At 42.4% G+C, this 18,410-nt stretch overlaps 2 protein-coding genes across 3 annotated transcripts in view; one reads left to right on the top strand and one right to left on the bottom strand.

Moving 5' to 3' along the window:
* The window catches only part of LOC139337058 (kelch domain-containing protein 10-like), a 76,974-nt gene that overhangs the window by 56,093 nt on the left and 2,471 nt on the right, over positions 1 to 18,410 (top strand). The gene's annotated exons all lie outside the window — the stretch shown is intronic.
* Positions 28 to 18,231, bottom strand: rfx4 (regulatory factor X, 4). 2 transcript variants are annotated; one of them, XM_070971376.1, is made up of 18 exons: positions 17,143 to 18,231; positions 14,585 to 14,671; positions 14,310 to 14,370; positions 11,404 to 11,527; positions 9,949 to 10,010; positions 9,450 to 9,663; positions 8,922 to 8,999; positions 8,633 to 8,796; positions 8,078 to 8,178; positions 7,912 to 7,970; positions 7,665 to 7,809; positions 7,234 to 7,328; positions 6,577 to 6,694; positions 4,899 to 5,018; positions 3,637 to 3,798; positions 3,358 to 3,523; positions 3,124 to 3,262; positions 28 to 1,142 (listed from the first exon to the last, which is right to left on the bottom strand). In XM_070971376.1, exons 1-18 carry the CDS (start codon positions 17,183 to 17,185, stop codon positions 870 to 872), a joined length of 2,211 nt encoding a protein of 736 aa, XP_070827477.1. In that variant the 5' UTR covers positions 17,186 to 18,231; the 3' UTR covers positions 28 to 869. The 2 variants fall into 2 exon arrangements, with proteins under 2 accessions (XP_070827477.1, XP_070827478.1); XM_070971377.1 differs by having other exon boundaries at positions 3,358 to 3,484.

The raw sequence follows: 18,410 nt of genomic DNA, 5'->3' as shown, positions 1-18,410 counted from the left end.
TATATATATATATATATATATATATATATATATATATATATATATATATATATATATATATATATCACAGGAAAACAGCAAAAAAGATTGCGGCAGAATACACTCGCACAGTTGTTTTTGAATCACAGCATTCAACCATTAAAAAAACTAGCCAAGATGAGGACACCTGAACACAATGATCATGGTCTTTCATGAGTTTATATGATGCTGTATGTTTTAGTCTTTGTGCCACTGTATGTAACTGGTGTCCCAAAAGAACGTTAAGGCAGTACAGTTCATCCACATCCTGCAGCAAACAAATCTGCTGCAATGAGTCCAACGACAAGATGCTGTGCAGTGCTGAGCAACAAGAGGAGACAGCGGTGTCACTGAGATTGTACTGGTGTCAGTAACAGCTTACAGCACCCTGATCCGTCAGTCACTGACAAAACCGACTGAGGGTTGGCGGGATGATCTGCGCGCTGACGTGTGAGACTGATGAGGGAAACTCTGGCAGAGGTGTACATTCCTTAAAACAAAGGCACAGCTTGGCAGCAGCATTGCACTCTTAAAATGATTTTGCTGCAAGTTTTGACAATCTACATGATTTGAATTGACATTTTTTCTTCCTCCAGCAGTGAGCAAAAACATCAATTCTTGGATACATTTCATTAAACCTCCGCACAAATGACACCAGAGCGATTGACGTAATGAGTCTTTTCCAATTGTCAGTACATCCACACCACGATTCCTATTACCTTGCATTGGTATTCTCCACTCCCTGCTCTTGTCTTTTTGATGTACTTAATTGGTAGTGTTCAGAGGCTTTGCATCCACCAGTTAGGCAGGCCCGGGGTGTGTGCACTGCTCTCCAAAGCAGTGTTTATGGGCTACTTCGCCCAGCCTGTGGTGGCCTCTCCGTTGATGTAGGCAAAGCCAGGGAAATGCTGCGAGTGCTCGTACTCTGAGTTCCTGCGTGGGCCCAGGGGAGAGTACATGTCCCCAGAGGTGGCATAGCGGGATGAATGCATAGGTGGGCTGGTGTAACAGCTGTTAGCTGGCGACACATCTGGCCACCGGGGGGCAACGGGTGCAGGGTGCAACCGAGGAGTGCTGCCCATCAAGCAAGGCTCCATTCGAGACATCTGGCCGTTGAGCTGGTACTGCGGAAGAGAAGAAGAAGAAGTGGGAAGAAGTTACGGTGATGCGAGCATAAAATATGGAGCAAATATCTGAATATAATCCTCTTGCAAATCCTTTCTGGCAAACGCTGAAAACAATATAAAGACAATATAATTATTGTTTGACCTCATCAACTTTATTGATTTTTGTAAATATCTGCTTATTCTGAATTTGATTCACCAATAAGTTTCAAATAAGTTGGGACAGGAGCAACTAAAGACTGAGAAACTTGTGGAATGCTCCAAAAACACCTGTTTGGAACAGGTGTTAGTATCATGATTGGGTATGAAAGGGTCATCCTGGAAAGGCTCAGTCGTCCACAAGCAAGATAATTGTTATTAATCATAAAGCTATAATTGCATTTCCAAAAATGCCAGAGTATTCCTTTGATGTAGATCAACATAAACTAGCCCCAGGTTGAAGAAACCCAAAAACTGCCAGAACACCTAAGTGTCATCAGCAGCAGCTCCAGCCCTGCTGGTGTCACATTCGATGCTGTGTTCGCCCTGTAGAGTTGGGTGTGAACTGACCCTGCTGATGGTAATTTCCTGTCAAGGGAAATTGCTTCCCATGTTGTACCACAGTGGTCAAAATAGAAAATGAAACCACTTAAGAAAATTAGAAATCATCAGAAAAAGTTTTCCTGTGTTATTTTTGTTGCCTATGGTAACTGAACCCAAACGGGCTAAATCTGCCTGTTGATGAGAATATTTCTGACAGATGGGAATCCAACAAAGTTTTGTGTTCGTCCCGCTCCATCCCCACGCTCTGACACAGACAAAGTACAGGCATTGTGCCCGATTTAAGCTCAGACAAGCTTAAAAAAAAGTGGAAGTAGGACCCTTTTCCTTTTTCTCACTAAATATAAACACGACAGTCGATTCCATTATAAGGGATCACGGCATGGAAAAAGACAGTCAGTGCAGGTCAGAGAGCAGAACAGACGGCTCAGCTGCCTCTTGTTCACAAGCAGAAAAGAGACCATTGAATAACAATATTTTAATAAACGCCCCCTTGCCCTGCTCTGTGGCTACTGGCTCTAACAGATGAAGAGACTATTGAGAGCTGGAAAGAGGAGTAACAGAGCAGGGCCCCTCTTGGCCCTGGCTGAGCCACCTTTCACTGTCTCCTTCCGCTGTGAGGAGCGGGTGATTCGGGGACTTTTAGAAACACTGCGACCGCTGAGGCCCAGCTGATCTCCTCCCACTATAAAGGCAGCGGAGGCTGGAGGGCCCTTGACAGGAAATTACCATCAAAAGAGTTAACTCACACCAATCACAGCACGAGCTGTAACATCAGCAACCCCATCTCATCCCAATAACCTTTTTCCTCATGTTTAATCTTCAGTCTTCCATTTACTCTCTTTAACAGTTTACATTGTCTATTAACATCTACATATTTCTGTACATATTGTGGATGCAAACAGTTTAGCCATTAGTTGCTGTTCAGACATACACACACTCATATTCACATCCATTTTGTTTTTGTTATTTGACTAATGTGACACTGAGTCTCATCCCTTTCTGTGGACATCAGCACAGTCTGCAGCCTTCACTGGACTGTGACAACATACACCGACTCAAGTCCTCGACTTATGTACAATTTTGAGGTACTTGTACTTCAGTATTTCCATTTTATGCCACTTAAGACTTGTATTTCACTTAATTTCAGAGGGAAATATTAATCTTTTTACTGCACTAAACTTACCTGACAACTACTTTGCAGATTAAGATTTTACATAGCGTATATACGACTTTATAAAATATATTAAACTGCTGTAGATTAAAACAGTATGTGACAGTATGTAAAGTAGTTACATGTAAATGTTGGTCCACCTCAACCAACCGCAACTGTAAAATGCACCTCATATGTCATGTATAAATAATATGTCGAGTTCCATAAGGGACTCAACTAAATTCGTTTTAAATGCTGAACACAAGTTCTTGGGTGGCTGGGACTGACCTGTGCAGACGACCGGTGGTAGGCAGAGTAGTGGAGGGGGGCTGGGATCGCTGGCTCATGGGCCAGACTGGGATACTGGCTCTGGATGGAGTGAGGATGCTGGTTGGTGTAGCTGCCATAGTTGTAGCTACCAGTATACCTAGAATAGAGTGAGGACAATTTATTCAAGAAATCCTCTAAAAAATGTTTCCAAAATGCCTTGGAAATGAAATTTAATACTGAAATCATAATTACCCATGTTCCTCTCTGTGGGTGTAGACTGGCATCCGGTGGGTGGAGGACGGAGGTGGGACTGGAGCGGTGTTCCTCATACAGGACAGCTGCTGTCCAGCCTCTGGAGTGGAGCCGCCTGCTGTTGTCACTGTGTATGTAAGGGACCAGGTATATGACTGAACAGCGCCTGGTAGACACATATATGGACACAGAGACAAATGTGACGGCATAAAGGAACTATGTGCGGCGAGATCTCTGCTGATTTCAGATGTTTGTGTGTGGCTGTGAGGCCTGTCTCACCTGTGGTGGAGGTGACTCCAGTGTACTCCGGGGACACGGCTGCTGTCGGGGAGCTGGCTGAGGAAACGCCCACAGACTGGACTGACCGGGCGGGAGAGAAGGCTCCTGGAGACGGGGAGGTGGGGGTGGTTTCCGTCAGCGTGAATTCCTCCTCTCTCTCTGCTGAAGTTGTCAGGAGAGGACAGATCATTATACAAAAGGGATATCGTGTGAATTAAAGTCTGCGTTTACTTTGAGAGGGTTGAACTCTTTGTGAGGCGTAGCTGATTGTGTACAACACATGTCCGAGGGCAAAGCATGTGTGCACACAAGACAGTGACAACACCTGATATAGAAACAGCAAGGAAATATTCCAGTGTACATTTCCAATCAAAGGCATGGATGGACGCTTCAAACACTCAGATGTACTGAAGCTACAATTCACACTTCTATGATACTGTGCGTGATGATGAAGAGAAGTGACTTGTGTCAGTGTCACAGTAATTATCTTGGGCTAATATGAGTAAAAACCCCAGCAGAGCATTAAACACACTGACACAAGATCCCAGTTTCTGAAGAGTTTCTGGCTGAACTGATCTTATGCTCCCAAAAGTCTCATGACTTCAGTAGTTTGACGTTTCAAGCCATAAAGTAAACACTTCTACCTCAACCATGTTTTCTAAAATAAATGAGCAATCACGGATTATTTTCATTACTAAATAATGAGATGATTATTTTTGCAAATGTTAGGAAATTGTTAAAAATGTACATCAAGCTGGTGTCTTCTGGTGTCATCCAAAACAGTCCAGAACAAAAGCTATTTAGTTTATTATAACAAAGAAAAGCAGCAAATCCTCACAATTCATGAGCTGAAATGTTTGGGAATGTTTGGGACTTTTACTTGAAAAACAATGAAAAAAAGAACAGTTCAAAATTATTGGAAATTTCCAATGACACAATCTTTTTGCAACTGTGCTGTCATTGATTATTGATTAGACCAGGGATGCTCCAACTGATTTTCTCAGTCCTGATACCGACAGCTTTGGGTGTCAGCCATTATGGACCACTGATCCAATACGAGTGTTTAATAAAGAGGCTCACTGTGTGTACGAGACTATTAAATACTGCTTTTCTAACCGTGTGAAACAAAATGTAACAGATAAATAGAAATTAACTGCATTATTATTTATTAAATTAATGACCAGTTATGTGAGCCAGGATCGGACTGATATGTGATCAGTATCGGTGCATCTCTGGTCTAGACCTCTAGGCAGTGGTCTCACCTGTGCTGCCCTCTCCCTTCATGGCCCTCATGAGGTCGTTGGCTCTCTCCTGGCAGTGCAGGGACTCCAGCAGGTAAAGCACATAATCATCAAACATGAGGTGGATCAGGTGGAAGGACCCTGCGCACAGATAGACAGGATGAGTTTTACACAGAGAAAGAAGTCTTAACTGTACAAAAGACTCTGAGGGTGTGTGGAAGTAACTGTGTGCTGAAATGTTTTGGACATAAATGATGAAGACCATTAAGACAGAAGCATCTCTAAAAGCATCTGAGTGATGACATCACATCCTGCAGACTGACAGGAAGGCCGCTGTTATTAAAAAGAAGTGAGCCAGATTTTTTCCGTGTACCGAGTCAGTGCCAGAAATATGTCAGCTGACCCCGGGGTCGTGCGGAAGATGAGACCTTGGCATGTGAGGGAGTGGCACAATTGTGTCATTGTGCCGGTCGCTGCCGCCGCCGTGCGCATAATAAACACTTGTGGCTATTCAGGGGAGCGGGGTGTAATACTGACCGGTCATAAAATGGAAAAGACAGGCACACACATCGGGAGAGGGGAGGGACGGCTTTTGTTAATTAGCTGTTTGTGCACAGAGACCTGCTTTCTCAAAACACTGCAACCAGCTGTGTCTTTGATATTCACAGACAGGCCCAAAGGACACAAGTGGAGGAAAGACAAGTCATTTTCTTTTCTTTCATTTTTACAGCTCTTCACTTATTGCTAACCTTGGCTGTGCACAACAAGCAATTAAAGCAGCCATTTTAGTTGTTTCTCCTCTCTCCTTATTTCAGACTTGAGATTCAAACAGCAGAGGAAATCTTGAACCTAAACGGAGTTTAGAAATGTAGACTAGCTTTGGCCGTCAGTGGTGACACAGATATACAACACTCTTCAAAAAAGGCTGGGACACTGTGTTAAAGTCAGTTTGTGTTCCTGAGCCCATGTAGTAATCTCCTTTATACAATCATGTGTTCACAAAGTGGTGAACCTCGCTCCATCCTCGCTTGTGAATGACTGAGCCTGTCCAGGATGCCCCTTTCATACCCAATCATGATACTATCACCTGTAACCAATGAGCCTGTTTACCTGTGGAATGATCTTTAGCCGAAACTTTGCAGGACATCTGTCTATTTTGGTGTGACTTTGATTTTTCAAAACTAGTTACAGTGCGATATTCATGATACTTATCATTTATGAATAAGGAAAGATGGCATGTTGGTGTTTAGTACAAACATATCGCATCATCAAAGCAGATAAATTCTGCATTAAGTGAAGCAGAAATACAGAAACTGTAGAAACAGCCACGTTTAAGGTTCTCCTTGATCTCCATGTTGTATTGCTCATCAAATGCTGATTTAAGGTTTCAGTAAAAAGTCTATTTCTGATGGATGATTATAAAAAGCTTGGGCTGTGTTTTAGCACGGGAGGATTTATTATGGCAGATTTTATTTGCAGAGCATGTGACAGAAGACAAAGCTTTTTGTTTGCAATGTAAGAAGTTGTGTTTTTATCTGACAAATGTTTCACCATTGCAACGGTATTTTTCAAACCTGTGTGGTGTGGGGCCTTGCGTGTGCGGGACATAACCCTTTTTGCATGCTCATGAAGCACCGTCAAAGTTGTGTATTTCCCATCTGGCGCATTCAGGAATGATGACAAAGCATTAGCAGCTCACCAAAGCTGGGTGCGCTGTGGAGGGTCATATCCCGGATGACTCTGGTCCCGAAACACGACCACATCAGCAGGAACTGTTGGGCCACCTTCTTCAGGCACCCGGGCCTCTTGCCTGCCACCTAGAGAGAACATTTCCATGAGAAAAGAGGGGGAAGGGTTGGGATGCCGGGGTAGAATTAACCCCTAGGTCCGCATTGGGGCTTAACCCTCAGGAACGAAAAACATGTCAACAAGTCAACTATTTAATTTGCCCCCGGGGACACGCCTTCCTATTGAACTATTGTCTGGGCAGTCCAAGACGTTGCCAGGGCGACCAAATTTTACAAGCCCATATCTGGCACATAATGGACGCAAATGGGAAGCTTGAAGACATCATTAACTGGGAGGATTGCAACGTAAGTGCCTCTGTGTAAGAAAGACACGCAGAGACGAGTGGCTTCCAGCCGCAGGTGTCTCTTTAAGGGCCAAATAATCAGACTTCTGCTGCGCAAACACTTCAAACGTTTAGTTAAAAAGACTTCTCGCCATCAAACGTGGAAAATAGCTAAGCTTCATCAGTGCAACATCAATAAAGGACATCATTACTACTGCCTAATGCAAAAATGCTGAGTCATACTGGGCTTAAACACCTGTGTAAGCCCAGTTTTTGCTGTCTGACCTTGACAACACAGCGGTCCACCATTGAGTCCAGCCACTCGATGTACGCCTCGATTGGAGACTGCTCCTCCAATAGACGGTCAAACTCCTGATACACTGTGACAGGAGGGACAACGTCAGGTTACGTAACATTTCACATCACTTGAAGGCTGACAAACAGATAAATTTAGACACAAACGATATCTTTGTGCAACAAGTTCTACGCATCAGTGACCTCCGACCCTGTCAGGACTGATTCAGAGGCGTGAGGCTGCAGTGAATTGGAGATGCTCCGCAGGGTGTTTCAGAGGAGAGTGAACTTGTTTAACCTTTTGGTCTCCATCATTAATACTTTGACTCTGCTGGTCGTGGGAATGTGTGTTGTTTGTGTAGAGGTAGAGTGTAATTCCCTGTCTGTGTTAGACTGGAATCATCTTAAACGCATGGACCTACAGTGGATAATAAGCTGCCTGTGCTCCTCTTGTGAGTCCTCCATGGTGTAAAGTGTCTGCTTGGTGATGCTGTTCAAGTCCACATTCCTCCAGTCCTCCAGCATTTGAAAGGTGATGTCGGCACTGTTTATCACAGTCCGCGACGCCTAGGACCAGATAAATCAACATTATTACTTACACAAGCATACCCATATTCCTTATCAGCTGTGTTTCCTCATATGGATTTTATTAAAAAACATGACAGGCACCTGACATAGATGGTTTAAGGATGTTTGTCGCTTTAGAATCTGAGAAAATCTCCTGGATACTGGAAACAAAAAAGGAGAAAAAATGTGGTCAATCCCGTGCCATCATTTGAACTTTCTGTGTTCAAAATAAAAATATCATGATGACGAGATGCGATTTTATACTTACATTCAAATTTGATATTCCTCAGGTTTTCTGGAAGGTCGTGAAGTGCTATTTTTAACCACTCATCGAGCTGTTTGGCAAATTTTCGAATAACCTGAGTCAAACTGTGAGGGTGAGGGAAAACATAAAGTTATTTAATACCTGAGACACCATCAAGCAGTTATTTTCATTACAGATTAATCTGCTGCTTTTTCTCCTAAATAATTGATACGTTTCTGATCTATAAAAACAGGAAAAAATCCAATCCAGAATCCAGTTGTCTTCAAGTTACTTTTTTTGTCCAAGAAGAATGAAAAGAAATTTAGCTCAATCTGATGAGGAAAAATGAGATAAGGTGAAAAGCTACAGCATAAGGCAATAAGTGGACCTTGAGTTCAAATACTGTTTCCAAGCTTCAGCTTTTAAAGTCCATGGTGTTATTAATAAGAAAAAAAAACAGACATTACTGTTACTGCAGCAGCTAAAAAAAAACTACCATCCTACCCCGTATTAACAGCTGACAGGAAAATGGTACAAAACGCACTCATTTGAAGAGTGAGGGTCACAACACGTGCTCACCTATCAGGTAGTGCTTGCAGGACGGTGGGCATCAGGACCCCAGAGATAGCCTTGTAAAGGATGGAGTCACAAACGCCCACTATGTTCACCACCGTGGGGGAGCCGAGGACGGGGAGCATGTGGGGTGGCATGCCCTGCCAGAAGTGCAGCAAGAAGCTTTGGACCTGAAAGCACCGCACACAGCACGAGATTCAGCATCACAGGAATTAAAAGTTCAGCGACATGCAGTCAAACTTTCTGCTGGAACACATCTGAAGTGTAAAATGGTTTAAAACAGAAGAAACGTTGCCTCGTCAAAGTTGGCTCGAATGACAGTGTCCAATATCCTCTGACAGTGTGTTCTGTACATCATGATGAAGGTTGACACCTGTGGGCAACAACAGAGTATTGATGTCATTGCATCACAAACTTAGTGGCTTTTCTCTCCTTTGGTACGAAAAAACAAGAAAATAAATCTTGTACAAAGCAAGTGAAGCAATAAATACATGTTACAGGTCTAGGCTGGAGCAGAGTGATATAAAACGAGCTTTAGAGATCAGCAAAACGCAAACCATTTAAAATCATGGCCCCTCTTTAAAAGCTGGACAGCTAGTGCCTGTCCTTTGTCCAATGCTAGATCTTATTATCTCCCCCAAAAGATTAAGAGTTAGTGAGGAGCCAGCATATAAATCCTCAAGGTCCCTCTCTAAATGCAAACCCAGTGAAGGTCCCGGGGCAGATAAAAGGCTGGAGCCAGAGGGGGCGCAGAGACGATGAGATGGCAGGGAGAGGTGGGAGGAGGGGGCTGTAAGGATGGACTTTTAAAACTCCTGTTTACCCTCTCTTCTGGCAGGCTGGCAGGCAAATTTAGGTCTTTGACATTTGGAAACTCTGGGAGGAGCGTCCCCAGTTTGGAACGCGGTGAATACGCCACTGTCTGCTTCGTGACCTCTTTCTTCCCCGTCTCGTTCACCCATGCCGCTCCCTTCTTGGAGTACATCACGTCATAATACTGAGAGGTCTCCTTCACCGCGATGCCGTAGTAGTGGTACCTGAGGAGAATTTTAATTTAAAAGGTTTATTACAAGCAGGAGGATTATGGGTTAAACCTGGAATGAGAAACAACCCATGCACATTTAATAAAAATATAACTATTTGTCAGAATTTGTGATAAATTTGTTAAAAAAAAAGCTAATATCAAATGTGATAAATTCTTTGTATCAGGTAAAGAAATGCACTTTTTTCATATAAACTCAGAAACTGTGGGCGACAATGGTTAAAGTGTTTGTGTATAATATGCAGGTGGTTCATAAAAGACTAAAATCAAACCAACTTACTTAGACTGCCCTCTTGTACCCAGTCTTCTGGTAGTTAACGCTGGAAACTGTTGCCTTATGATCTGTTCATTGTGGGAGAGAAAGAGTTGTTGGTGTGTGAGAACTGCAGATATATCCAATTCATCTCAGCCTTTGGCAGTAACGTATGAAAGTAAAGAGAAAGAGTGCGTATTTGTCACTTAGTGGGAAAAAAAAATAGTACGTAATAGAAAAAAGGTCAGGGTTCATTTGACTTCTAATACGCAACAAGTACAGAAGACGTTACTTGTCAGAAATACTGCGTTCGTACAGGATCTTCAGCTCTTTATGAGAAAGTGTTTAATAAAGTTTGTCAGGAGAGAAACATGAAAGTCTCATAGCCGTGTCCACAGGGAGGTCTGTGAGGGTGAAAAAACGCTTTGAGAGCCATCCATTTATGACATCCAGGGGTATTACTTTTTTCCCCCTATATCAACAGTCTCCCCTCATCTGTCCTCCCACCCATCCTCTCTCCTTCTCACTCTCTTTCTCTTCTCCACTCCCTCCTTCTTCCTTTCCTCTCTTTTTGTCCAAAGAGATTGGCTCCTTGGTCCAGCTCCTGGTGCAGAAACTTTAGCAAACAGTGTAGCTCTCCATTGTGTGGGATGAAAAAAGAGGCCAAGCTGTGAAGTTTCTGTCAGGCCCCGCTTGATAAATGAGCAGACAGGGAGGCAGTCCGGGCCCTCTCTCGTTTTTTTGTCCTGAATCAATGAAGCCTTCCTAAAGGACACCCCACACTGCTCCAGCCACTGATCTAACATTCCGCAACATCTCACCCTTCCAAATTTCCTTTAATTACACATTAATCCAGGCCCCTTCTCTTTTTCAATATCTTCCGACAGGAGCTGTGGAGGGGCGGGGGTGGGCTGGGTTGGGGGTTGGGGCCGGAGTCCAGAGTACAGGGGATGGCTGGGGGTAGGAAGGCTGAGGAACTTCTTGGGGTTGTGGGAACAGACGAAAGCACATCTCCTTTGGCTCTGGATTATGTGTTCAGTGAGCGACCGCAGAGCTTTGCTGCTTCACACTGAGCTGCAGTTGATATTACTTCAACAGCAGCCAGAGCTGCAGCACAAAACCAACCCAGGCATGAAATGGTCAGACTGATGCTGATTTAGTGTGTGAGATTAATGCCTTCACAGGGGCTTCAGCATCCCAACATTGTTTTGTAACTTCTTCTGCGAAGTCACTTTGGTTATAACATGTATTAAAGCCTTGAAAAGCAGAGAAAATACTTTGAGCTTTGATGAACCACCCGACTGCACATCCTCTGCTTCGTTAATCAAACATTTTAAACAGAGACATGGACTGCAGATGCTACCAAGCTAATGACTTTCATTTGTTTTCAAGACGTTCAAGGATCATTTTGAGCTACACTGGATGCGGGTGAAAATGATGAGCTGCCAGATTGTTGAACCTTCATCTCCACTTAAATCTCACCTTTCCAAAGCTGGCCGCGTTCACAGGCTGCGTGTCGTGCTTTTCACTGAAGTCTAGATAATGCATGTAGAGGGCACTTCGGGGGATACACACACCTTCGGCAATCTCATAGTTCTCCTCTAGCCTGTGAATGATGATAGGAGTTATTAAATACAGAAGTTTGAGAATTGTTGATATGAATGAGATGAAACGAGAGAACTTCAGTGAGGCATCTTATGATCACGGCGTTTCTGCCAAAAATGATGAAAAATGTGCAGTGATTTAGTGTAAATGTTTAGGAAGCAAGATGACATTCATGTCAGCAAAAATAATATATGACAATATGATGTTAAAGTGCACATTTTATTTACTGAAGAGGGGATATTAGTAAACAGAATGCATATGTGTGTATCAGATTTACCCAATAGGACTAATTTCTATCTGTATTCTCTGGATGAGATAAACTGTAACACACGACAGTCGATGAGGAACAACAGTCCAAACAGAACACTGCATAAAAGCACGCATAATATAATATCATATAATATCATCGTGTACATTAAAGCAGCTTCTATGCTGCACATTCGCAACACGCAATCACATCACGCAGCATAAAGCATCTACACACACATTTAACACTGCAGTTAGCACCAAACAGCTACGGTCTCATCCACCCCAACAGGACTGAATGTTCAGGTACTCTAATTAGCAGACATGAAACATAACAGCCCAGAGATCACTGATCTCAGACATATTACGCCAACATCAGCTGCTTCTGCACAGCTGTAGCACTGAAATACATTCACTGCCTTGAATGAGTTAGGGCCAATGAGAAGCAAATCACAACTCTATCGATGTCTGTGGTTGTCAGTGTCTGTAAGTTGCTTTTTCCTGTGTCTGCTGGATGTGTATGTCGGCAGCTAACACTTGAGCCAGGCTCTGGACTGGTTCATCTCTTATCTTATGTTCCTCTCTGCTATGCTTGGACATATTTCCTCCTCTCACGCTCCTGTCTTTGTGGAGTCCCCCAGGAGTCTATACTGGGTCCCCTTTTATTCACCATCTGCATGCTACCCTGGGCCAAATCATGCATTGACATAGTATTGATTTTCATTGCTCAGAGGATAGTAATCATCTATATGTCCCGATAAAGCCCAGTACCAGCGATGCGGCTTTTATTATTTTCTTCCTTACTGAAATCATAAAATGTGATGTCAGAAAATTGATATATTTTGTCAACGTTTTTAATTATTTATCCTGTTTTAGCTTTTATGTTTTGGATTTTCTTTGCTTTTTGTTCTTTGTTTTGACCATAAAGCATGTTGTAACTTGTTTTAAAAGGTAAACACTTGATAATCCATTAGTTTATCAGTGCTGTGATGCTTTAAATTGGATTATTTTTGCCCCCTAATGGTTCAGCAAATTAAGTATGATTGCACAGTTTGTACCAGGTCACTTCTCTGATGGTCAGAACAGGAAACTGATGTTTTAAGGAGCAACAGATTGATGACAAACAGGTAAATTCAAAGTGTGGACTGGACTTATGGAACACACATGTCAATGTAAGAGCCTGGCCTGTTTGTTTTATGAGCCATGACTGCATTGTTTCATTGAGCCATGGGAGACGATCTCTTCGACCTGACCCAACATTTCCTTTCACTCAGAAAGCTTGAAACTTCTCCTGAATTACAGTCATTGCCATATGGCTATATTGATAAATACATGCATTTTTGAGACTGTAAAATTCACTGATGGTTATTCTGTATTGTTGTGATGTAAATATATAAACCTTGTTTTAGTGAGTGGTCAAACAGTCCTGCGATCAAATGTATTCTTTCTGGTTTAACAATGAAAACCAAATCATCTATCTAAAACTCATCATTACGGTTGCAAACATACAGGTACTGTTTACTTTTACTGTAGCATCCTGCTAAAATCAAAGTTAAATTTATAGTAAATTTCACCCTGCAAGAAAAAAATGCTCACTATGCACAATGAAGTGAGGCCAATTACAGCAGCATTTATGCCGATAATGCTTCTCTTTAAAACGGCACATTGACCCAACTCATGTTCCTCACAGTGGGTTTCAGCCCCCCACAGTGCAGGTTAAATCATTATAAATATTAATTTAAGCCCGTGAGCATGTTTGAATGCTATTAAGTAAAGGGTGTCATCGGTCATGAGGCTATGCAACAGGCAGGCGTATAAACTAGAGGCATGTGTGGGGTTTTACATTCTACAAATGCGGAGGACGTGAAAGATGTGTTGCAGGTCGAAGCCGCTCGTCTTTTAAGGTCTGTCTGTGTGAGATGTCTCTATTGAGGGATGATAAATAAAACATCAAATCTTACTTCACTACATTATCATGATCAGATGCACAATTTAGATTTGAACAAAAGAAAATATTTCTTATTTACTCCTTGTCACTTAAAACACAAAATTTGTTTAACATGAACAAAGTAAAAATGAAGTATTTAAAAAAGCAGCAGACAATGTAAATCTTAGCTCTCCCGACATAAAAAGGCCAGAAAAGACACCAGCGTGTGGACAAACTGACATCCACAATGTCATCTGTGTGTGTCATGTAAAACTACTCAATTAAATGCTTTTGATATCGAATTCGATGGAAAATGATGAAGGAAATCCTGCAGACTTCACCACCACAGACCAGGATCAAGACAACAAGAAAGTCTTCAGTATCATTTTAAACCTTGCCAAATAATATTACACTTAATATTCATTCATTAAAAACCTTTTTTTGCAGGCTGGCTTTATTGTTTATACACTAATTCACAATATTTGCATTTGATTAATGTTGTTTGACATAAACATATGGGACTTTTTTCTTTCTTTTTAATTTTCTCACTTATTTTCACATTTGATGAAAGCAAAAAAAATTTACATAAATGTGTTTTTTAACAACTTACCATTCCAGAGTAGCCGGTGTCGAATGTGGTTTTGAGGCTCTATTGTTTTCTTTTTCTTCATCTGTAACATTCAACACATAAAATCACAAATGTGGCTCCAAAGAAAGCTTACATGACACAAGAATGTGCAAAACACGCACGTCTTTCTGTGCAGACGCGGTTCAACGACATTCATTGTACGCGACACTAACAATACGATTACTGAATGAGGTCCAGGAAACACGACAGCAGTTAACAGTCTGTGGTTTTAGTGTAACAGTGTTGGTGCTGCTTACGTTCATCATTGGACATGTTCCCCAGAGACGTGTGACTGGAGTATCGCTTGCTCTCACTCTCGTTGAGGCATCTTTCAATCCAGCTCTCTAAAAAAGGCACGATGGACCACAGGTCACAGAGCTGGATGCTAACATGACTCCTCTTAGTACAACTCAAACAAACAATTTTATCTTATTTAGACAGACGTGATGGTGAAACGAGGAATCCGGTCAAAAGAACAGGATTCCTAAAGATGTGTCATTTGGCTACACAACAAGCAGAATTTTACAGCAGTTTTGGTGTATTTTTTTTCTTTTTGTACACATTTACTGCCAATCTAAAAATTCACTTTCTTGAGTAAACTCATTTTGTCCTGCAGCTCCTGCAGAGAAGAGCTAAAGCCAAATCTACATAAACAGTGCAAATTACTGCCTATACAGGACACTTTAAATGTCACTAATGTGACAGGGCAAGCTGACAACAATCGATTGTATGGGCAGTGGTGCAGCCATGGCTCTATTTGAGATGTTTTCAGCAGGACGGCAGGAATCCAGCATTGTTCCCAGGGGACTACGAGCATACACACTTGCTTAAAAGAGCCTGTGCACATTACTGAAGCAGTCTGGTGGAATAGAAGCCATTGTCCTGTTTTAATTTCTACTTAGAAATAGCTCAACTGGTGTGCTTTCTGTGACCGAGCAGCAGCAAAACACCAAAGCTTTCATGTCGCAGCAGCCTGACGAGCAGAGTGGAAATCCATTAGAAATTCTTGCTTTTTTCTCGTATTCAGTATTAGATAAACATAATTAAGAAGGAAATTGTTCATGAGTAATATTCATCTTTTATTGTTTGAGTGCAACAAGTTTCATTTATCTGTTCTAATAATAAGCTGCAGTTTCTTTTAACCCAGCCACTTGTATTTAACTGAATGTCCTAAAAGAATAAAAAGTACATTTTCTATTAACTCTGGTGAGTAAAAACTATTATGTAACCTATGGCAAAAAAACTCTGTGCTCTTTTACTTTGGTGCACAAGGTACCAAAATAAAAGTATTTAACCAATTAAGTTATTTCTGAGCTCTTCAACAAAATAAAAACTAAAATTGTGTTATTTATTCATTTTTTCTGCATCTGAACTGATAACAATCACCACAGGAGCTGTTGCTAGCACAGACTGCTGGCAGGACGACCTGTTGGTGCAGACCATGGAGGGATTCAGAGGAGGTCACAGATTTTCCAAAGTTTTCGAAGTTTACACACGATGAGGAGTCTACACCTCGATGTTCGGCACGTGCTGATGGAAAAGGTCAGACTGGAGTTTAGAGTCCCGTCATGGCTGCACAGGAGCAGAAAGCAGAACTCACGGCCTCCGAACACAAGCTCTGACTTTCTATCCTCCAGAAATACAAGACTGGTCTTAATGGCTGTATTTATTCTTATCACCTTTAACATCACTACCTGATTATTGGTCCATTATGATGCCTGTTACCCAGTTAAAAAAACAAACAAACAAACAAAAAACCCTGTGCATTTGTGTCACTTACGGCCTTCTTACGTGTCTCATCATTCACCAACCGTATTTGCTTCTTTCTCCCTTAAAACAAAACAAACAAACAAACCAAAAAAGCTTGGAAATGAAAAAGGGAATCCACTGAAGTATAGCTAATTCTCCACAGAGGCTCAGACCTCAAGCTTCATTTGCCACAGGAACAGATAAGTTGGGGATCTAAATAATTGGATTAAATTTGATCAGCAAGTGAAACGGATGTTCACTCATTTATTAACACACATTCAGGGCTAAACTACTCCACACTGCACCAGCACTCTACAAACGTCATTTTCTTTAGAGTAAATTATTTAGAAATGCTTTGATTTAAGATTTCCATTAATCTCTTTCACTAATTTTAGTAAATTGAGCTGCTTCTCAGCAGGTAAGCAATTGTTGCATAATTTGTTTTATTTTGAAGTCCTCTAATCAGAAAGGACATTAATCATTAATGTTTCAAAAAAACAAATAATGTCCTCACTTCTGCCAGATAAGTTCAATTCTCAATAAAATCAGTTTTGAAGCTGAATAAATGCTTTAGCTTCCAAACTCTGGACTCAAAAAAAGTGAGGAAAAACAAGATAAAAGAAGCCGAAAAGCTAAAAAAAATAAGTGCAGCATGATGTGCACTTGCTGTTTTTATTCCTCTGTTGCTGTTGATGAATAAAGATTTTTTTTAAATTGCTTTAACTGAAAAGAAAAAACCAGCCAGAAGCCTCTTGGCTGAAACATTAAAGGAAATTTAAGCGCTATTTCTCTGCTTTCTTTAGTCAAATGTGTCTGACAACAATAACAGCACGACTCAAAAATGAGTCACCAAACACACTCATTCATAAATAACTGCAGAAATGAAGAAAATGAAATAAGTGACAAAAAAGGATAAAATCAACAGCCGGGCATCCCAACGCAGAGCGACTACAGGCAAAGTTTGAGACTTCCAGAAGAGCAGCAGCAGCTCACACAGTGTTTCTGAACAGAGGCTCGATTTCTCAACACAATCCACACAAAGTGAGCAGAGTTAGGCAGGACTGACCTGTGGAATCCATATCAGGCTCCTCCAGCAGCCCGCAATGCATCCTCTTCCCATCAACGACACTGGCTCCTCCAAGAAAATGGCTTGGTGCACGTTTCCCCCTCCTCAGCGGCTCTCCCCTCGTCTCGCTCTGTGTTTCCGTGACCACTGCCCGTCACAGGAGATGTTGAGGATCTGAGGTTCACCCAGAGAGGGGTGGTGTTGGCGGAGGAGAGGGGGGGAGGTGGGAATAAGGGAGGAAAGGGGGGTAGAGACTCCAGAAATCCAGCGGGGGGAAAGCCAGACCCGTCAAAATGTTTGCTGATGTTTCATGGGAAAGGGGCTGATTTTATAGGAGCCCTGATGGGGACATGTCATTGATAGGCTTGGAAGGCTGATGAATGGCCCCAAGTCAGATGGGGATGTGGCAAGGCTCACTGGAAGTCTTTTGTGGGGCTGTTTTGAATAAGAAAAGCTCCCTCCCAACGAAAAAAAAAAGGAGGCTTAGATCTACGCAGTCCTAACACTGTGGCCTCCTCGTCTTCCATTATGGCATTTAATACGTTTTTATACACCCCAGAGCTCCATATAAACATACATCCCTACACAACCACCGCTCCTGCCTTTCCTTCTGATTTTATCGCCCGTTTCACTCCCCACACACACTTGTTGCCACATTTAGTCTGTTTCTAACCCCATTCCACCACTACACCATCTTAGTGATAACTTTTCCACAGAGTTGACGCATCACGCACTCGCACACACAACTGAACATGCTAAAAACTGCACCAGTGTGAATTTTCTGGTGGAGTTGTCGGCCTCTTTTTTTTCGCTGTGGCAACCTTATTTTTGGTGTGCCTCTGAGAAGAGGGAACGGTCACAAAGGGGGGGAAGTAAAAGTGCAAAGCCCGAGGCTGGGAGGGCTCTGATGGAGTGCCTGAGAGCTGGAGAAGGGAAAGCTGTGATTAGAATATGAATGGAACCACAGGAGAGGGGGAGAGGAGAGGGGAAAGAAGAGGGGAGAGGAGAAAGGCGGATTATGGCTGAATTACTCACCACACCGTGGATAGCAAAGGAGGACTTTCTCTATCAGTGCGCAGGCGTGGACACCACTGCCGCCAGTCACCGACACACCGTGGAGACACCTGGGAGCACGTGTGGGACAGGGAGACAGCAACATCGCATGGGACACTGCACAGGGTCAGGCTTGGTTATAAAACATGTCTGCATCCATTCAGGCTCATGCAGGAGGAAAAAGCTGAGTGACGGGGTCAGGAGGAGAGAACAAA

This window comes from Chaetodon trifascialis, chromosome 10 (genome assembly GCF_039877785.1).
Source record: "Chaetodon trifascialis isolate fChaTrf1 chromosome 10, fChaTrf1.hap1, whole genome shotgun sequence".
NCBI classification, from domain to species: Eukaryota; Metazoa; Chordata; class Actinopteri; order Chaetodontiformes; family Chaetodontidae; genus Chaetodon; species Chaetodon trifascialis.
Note: the sequence above shows the minus strand (reverse complement) of the source record. Positions and strands in the feature narration are given on the sequence as shown.

Bases quoted from the DNA above. Each gene is read 5' to 3' on its own strand.
- rfx4 (XM_070971376.1), bottom strand. From the start codon at position 17,185: ATGCATTGCGGGCTGCTGGAGGAGCCTGATATGGATTCCACAG. The intron at 10,011-11,403 runs GTGAGATTTAAG...CACAATGAACAG, and splicing joins ACGCGGCCAGCTTTGGAAAG to ATCATAAGGCAACAGTTTCC. The intron at 5,019-6,576 runs GTGAGCTGCTAA...ATCTGTGCGCAG, and splicing joins CCACAGCGCACCCAGCTTTG to GGTCCTTCCACCTGATCCAC.